Consider the following 6,184-nt stretch of genomic DNA (forward strand, 5'->3'; position numbering starts at 1 on the left):
AATAGTGATTTACACATTGTTTCACTTATGACCGATGTTGAGTTAGAATGGAATTATTTTAAATCCACCTTCTTGGCTATTATGTGACAAGCATGCTCCTTTTAGGACATCTAGGATAAGCGGTAAAGACAACCCCTGGTTTAATGATTCTATGTCCTCTCTCATTCGACAGAGAGACACTGCCTGGGCTAAAGCAAAGAAATCGAATATTCCATTAGATTGGAATCTGTATAGGACACTAAGAAACAAATGCACTAAGCTGATTAAAAACTCTAAATGTGCCTAGTACTATCTTAATGCAATTCATGACAATTTGAATAACCCTGCAAAGTTTTGGAAACTTGTTAAATCCTCCTCAGGTTCTATCACTCCAAACAGCCTTCCTGATCTCTTAAGGGTAAATCAGAGTGAAATCAAGGGCAAAATGGATATTGCAGACAGCTTTAATAATCATTTTATTTCTGCTGGCTCAATCTTTGATTCTAGCAAATCAGGGATGATCGCTGCAGAAGGAGAGCCAGGTCCTCCGCCACTTGACCCTGATCAACTGTTCACCTTTGCCCCCATCTTGACCTCTCAGGTTCACAAAGCTTTAATGAGCCTAGATGTAAAGAAATCTTCAGGCCCAGACAAGATAGAGCCGTTCTTCTTCAAAGTTGCTGCAGGTCTGATTGCAGAACCCATAACCTCCATTTTGAATCTCAGTCTTTGTGCTGGTGAATTACCTAGCTCATGGAAGTCGGCCATGGTTCTCCCCTTGTTAAAGGGCGGAGACTCCTCTGACCTAAATAATTATCGCCCTATTTCCAGACTGTCTGTAATGGCCAAAGTCTTTGAATCTCTTGTAAACGAACAACTGAAAACGTTTCTAACTGACCATAATATTCTTAACGAGTCTCAGTCAGGCTTCAGATCAGGCCATAGTACTACGAGCGAGCTCGCAGACACAGTGGTGAGCTACATAACAACAATAGCTGATGGTATTGTCCTCACGAAAATGGTGCGGGTTTTCCCAAACCAGAAACAGTGGGTGGACAGCACTATTAGAGCAGCTCTGAACTCTCGCACCACCGCCTACAACCTGGGTAGAGAGTCAGGAAACATGGAGGAGTATAAGGCTTCAGTCTATACTCTACGCAAGGCTGTTAAACTTGCTAAGAGGACATATGCTGACAAACTGGAGACACAAATGGCACAAAACGACACAAGAGTATTATGGCAGGGACTGAAGACAATAACTGACTATAAAGTCAGCGCCCCCTCAATGGGGAGCGACGACGCCTCCCTCGCGGACAAGCTCAACACCTTCTACGCTCGGTTTGGTGTAGACAGTGGCGCTGCTGGCTCTCCGGCTAGTGACGTCACTGGCGCGCCGGCTGTTGTGGAGGGGGGGGGGGGGCAACCGCGGGGGGGGGGGGGGGGGCGGGGACGCTCTCTCGTTGTCGGAACACAGTGTAAGAAGAGCATTTATGCAGGTGAACACCAGGAAGGCTGCTGGCCCAGATGGCATAACAGGACGCATACTCAAGTCCTGTGCCAACCAGCTGGCCCCAGTGTTCACCGCCATATTTAATCAATCCCTGGCGGAGTCAGTGGTCCCTGCCTGCTTCAAGATGTCTACCATCATCCCTGTACCGAAGAAACCCTCCCCAACATGTCCAAATGACTACAGACCGGGGGCACTCACCTCTGTGGTCATGAAATGTTTCGAGAGGCTGGTCAAGGACCACATTTGTGCCTCCCTCCCCAGTGATATGGACCCTATGCAATTTGCATACAGGACAAACAGGTCCACCGACGACGCGGTCTCCCAGGTACTGCACAGCACCCTCTCGCACCTTGACCGTCAGAAGGGGGGCTATGTGAGACTGTTGTTCATTGACTACAGCTCAGCGTTCAACACCATAGTCCCCAACAGACTGGTGGACAAGCTGATCGAGCTAGGTCTGAGCTCCGCCCTGAGCGCCTGGGTACTGGAATTTCTGAGCGAAATACCCCAGGCGGTCAGGGTGGGGGGTCAGACCTCCAACACCATCACCCTGAGCATCGGGTCCCCCCAGGGCTGTGTTCTGAGCCCCCTGCTGTACTCACTCTACACACATGATTGTGTGGCCAAGTTCAGCTCCAACTCCATAGTGAAGTTCGCAGACGACACGTGGTGGTGGGGCAGATCTCGGACAACGACGAGAAGGCCTACCGGGAGGAGGTTGAGGTACTGGAACGCTGGTGCCAGGACAACAGCCTGCTCCGGAACATTGGTAAAACCAAGGAGCTGATCGTGGATTATAGGAGAGGACAGCAGGAGACGCACACACCACTGATGATCAACGGGGCTACCGTGGACAGGGTGAGCAGCTTTAAGTACCTGGGGGTCCACATCTCAGAGGACCTGACATGGTCAACACACATAGACACAGTAGTAAAGAAGGCGAAACAGCGCCTCTACCACCTGAGACAGTTAAGGAAGTTCAGAGTATCGGGGAAGATACTCCAGTCCTTCTACTCCGGAGCTGTAGAGAGCATCCTGACCGGAAACATCACTGCCTGGTATGGAAACAGCATGGCACAGGACAAGAAGGCCCTACAGAGAGTGGTGCGCTCAGCCGAGCGTACCACGGGTATTGCACTACCTCCCCTGCAGGTTCTATACAACAAGAGATGCAAATCCAGAGCCTGCAGAATAATGAAAGACCCCCACCACTCCAATAACAGCCTGTTTCAGCTGCTGAGGTCAGGCAGACGCCTGCGAACCCCAGCCACTAGGACAGAGAGGCTTAGCTTCTTCCCCCAGGCCATCAGAGTCCTGAACAATGAACATTGAGTACCACAGAACACTGAACTATCCACACATAAGCACACACACGACACACACGCTGTGCACGCTCACACACTGGCAGCCACTTTAACACTTCAACATGAGCGGGCACACACTCATGCGCACACACTCACACGTATTGCCAAAAGGAAAGGCCACTTTAAATCAGTATTAGCAACAGTAACAGTGTATTGCACTACCAAAGCTACCTAGCATGTCCTATATGCTCTGTAAATAACTATGTACAGATACCGATTTTGATGTCACACCATGTTAACTGTTACCCGTTATTGCAAAAAAAACATTTTGTATTGGATTCTATTATATGTTGTACCCACTGTATTGCACATTGTTGCGGGCAAGACCACCCGCATTTCATTGTATACTCGTATGCCGTGACAAATAAAACTCTTGACTTGACTTGACTTACTTCAGCGACTATGCTAGTCTCAAATGACATAATTGAAGCACTGGACAAGAAATAGTTTGTTGATCCGTCTAAAGCTTTTGATTCTGTGGATCATGCATTGCTACTGCAAAGGCTTGGCTGCATAGGTCTTGGTAAAATGGCTTTGAGCTGGTTTAAAAACTATCTATCTGAAAGAACTCAGTGCGTTTCAGTAGAAGATTATACCTCAGCTGCTCTTACTGTAAACAAAGGTGTTCCACAAGGTTCTATTTTGGCCCCCGGGCCAGTCTTATTTTCCATCTTTATAAATGAACTAGGAAATGGGATAAACCCAGCACGTTTTCATTTATACGCCGATGATACAGTTGTTTACACAGTGGCTTCCTCTTTAACTCAGGCCATAGAGCTTCTACAGGATGCTTTTAATACACTACAACACTCCTTGCTAAGGCTAAGACTGGTCCTTAATGCAAAAAAGACCAAGTACATGACCTTCTCTCGCTCTCGAGCTAATACAGCTGTCCCTCCGATTCTGACACTGGAAGGGACATGCCTTGACAAAGTAGCATCCTATAAATATCTGGGCATATGGATTGATGAAAAGATGGCCTTTGATGTTCATATTGGGAACCTACTGAGAAAACTTAGACCTAAACTGGGCTTTTTCTTCCGGTTAAAGGAACACTCCAACATTTTGGGAAATTAGCTTATTTGCCATCTACCCTGGAGTTGGACAAGAAGATACGTACCTTTTTCTTCTCTGTGCATGCAGTAGGAAGACGTTGGGAACTAGGCTAATGGAGGAACCTACTTCCAGTGACTGACGCTAAGCTAGGCTAACGGTGCGCGTCCTACTCCTACTGCATGCACAGAGAAGAAAAAAGGTATGTATCTTCTTGTCTAACTCCAGGGTAGATGGCAAATAAGCTAATTTCCCAAAATGTTGGAGTGTTCCTTTAAAGAAATGTTTCCCGTCTGAAGCCAGGAAGAGAATTGTGCAGAGTTCCTTTCTGCCTGTATTAGACTATGGCGATGTAATCTATATGCATGCTCCTTCCTCCCTGCTTAAAAAGCTGGATTCTGCGTACCATACTGCCATACGTTTTGTAACGGGGGCAGGCTCTCGCACCCACCACTGCACTTTGTATCAGTCATTAGGATGGTCCTCTCTGTACCAAAGAAGACAATCACACATGTTGATTTTTATCCTTAACTCATTGCTAGGTAAGCTGCCCTTATATATCTCCAGACTTCTGTCCTTTTATACTTGCTTTTTTAATACCAGACGAGCAGCAAATGGGATGCTATTAAATGTTCCTTTGATGCAGTCAGAGCTTGGTAAAGCTGCTTTCTCCAACTATGCTCCCTTTTTATGGAATACGTTGCAAGTAAAACTTTGTCTACAGGCACTTCCTACTGTGAATGCTTTTAAAGGTATGCTACGATTGGCCCTTTATGAAACATGTAACTGTTTTACCTGATGCTATTGTTGATGTGATTATGCTCCTTGCCACTGCACAAATGACCCTCTGTATTTATATTTGAATTGTATGTTTTTTGTTTAATGCCCTGTTTTATGTTGAAACTTGTTGTGTGCCGTGTTGGTCAGGACTCCCTGGAAGAAGAGATCTTGTCAATGGGACATTCCTGGATAAATAAAGGATAAAAAAAAAAAAAAAAAAGTGGTCTATGTTGGTCAGTGTGCCTTAAACATGTTTAAAATGTAGTATGCTGTTTAGTGCCTTGTCAATGTGCCTTAAACATGTTTATAATATAGTATGCCGTTTAGTGCCCTGTCAATGTGCCTTAGACAAGTTTAGAATATAGTAGTCTATGTCAGTGGACACACGTTAATTCAAAGTGACTATAATGCTCACAGTATGGATGGCAATGGCCCCAGTTGGAATCGAACCCCTAACCCTGGCAGTGTTGATGGCTGCCTTGCTCTACCCACTGAGCTGCACAGGTAGTAGAGCACCTACCCCTGGCAGTGTTAGTGCCATGCTCTACCCACTGAACTACACTGGGAATGGAACCCCTAGCCCTGAGCTATGCAGGGAATAGAACCCCTAACCCTGGAACTGGAAGTGTTAGCGCCTTGCTCTACCCATTGAGCCAAACAAATAAAAGGTGCACCGTTTTACCTCTTTGACTGTGAAGCCATGGATCTTCTGTCCAGGTTGATACTGCAGTGCCCTCTGCCTCGCTGAGCTGCTGTTCCACCTCCACGAATACTGTCCATTACAGGGACTGGAGGTAGGCCTACACGAGAGATTGTTGCTTGGTTACATTGCAAGGTCTACTACACATCCAAAGGCAAGACAGTGCGTGTGACCAGCATGATGTAAAGGTCAAAACTAAAGGAAAAATCATTGGATAATTTAACCAGCTAACCTAACGTAACGTTAGCTGACCTGCTCACCTTAGATATCGAAGTTTGCGAAGCACTGTTTTAGTTTGCCGAAACATGTTTTACATTGACTGGAAAATTGTAACTATTGCGGTTTCAAGTTCATCCATAAATTTTTATAATTACAATGATCACATTGGGTTATTTTTCAATAATAAGCTGAAAGATCGCTGAAAGATCACTGAGCATCTTCTGTCCATGTCCTCTCACGAGTTCAGAATTGGTTGTACTTGACACATTGGACCGACAGCAGGCATGAAAACGACGCAGCACCTGCGCATTTCGCAGATCGTGCAGCGAAGCACTGGCAAAATATCCCTCAAACTTGGATTGGAGATCTGTGGAAGCCAAGTGGGCAGTCCTCGGCAGCCGTGAGTAAACGTGAACCTGCTAACATCCTTGTGTTCGATTGGTCGTCCTGAGGAAGAACAGCAGACATGGTTGGTCAATCGCAATATTTACCAATGTTACCAAGCCGTGACGCGTGATTACGAAACCTAGCCGCATTTCTCGGAGACGCTCTCTGATTGGCCGACGCCGACGCCTGTTT

General features: G+C 46.3%; 1 protein-coding gene across 1 annotated transcript in view; it reads right to left on the reverse strand.

Moving 5' to 3' along the window:
• pitrm1 (pitrilysin metallopeptidase 1) overlaps positions 1-5,839 on the reverse strand; it is a 77,656-nt gene extending 71,817 nt beyond the window's left edge. The window contains exons 1-2 of the mRNA XM_084313076.1: positions 5,647-5,839; positions 5,369-5,486 (exon numbers count right to left, since the gene is read on the reverse strand). Coding sequence (XP_084169202.1) covers positions 5,369-5,486; positions 5,647-5,693 — 165 coding nt within the window. The 5' untranslated portion in view covers positions 5,694-5,839. The remainder of the gene's footprint in view (positions 1-5,368; positions 5,487-5,646) is intronic.
• Between the last annotated feature and the right edge of the window lie 345 nt (positions 5,840-6,184).

This window comes from Notolepis coatsorum (assembly GCF_963971535.1).
Source record: "Notolepis coatsorum genome assembly, chromosome: 4".
NCBI lineage: Eukaryota > Metazoa > Chordata > Actinopteri > Aulopiformes > Paralepididae > Notolepis > Notolepis coatsorum.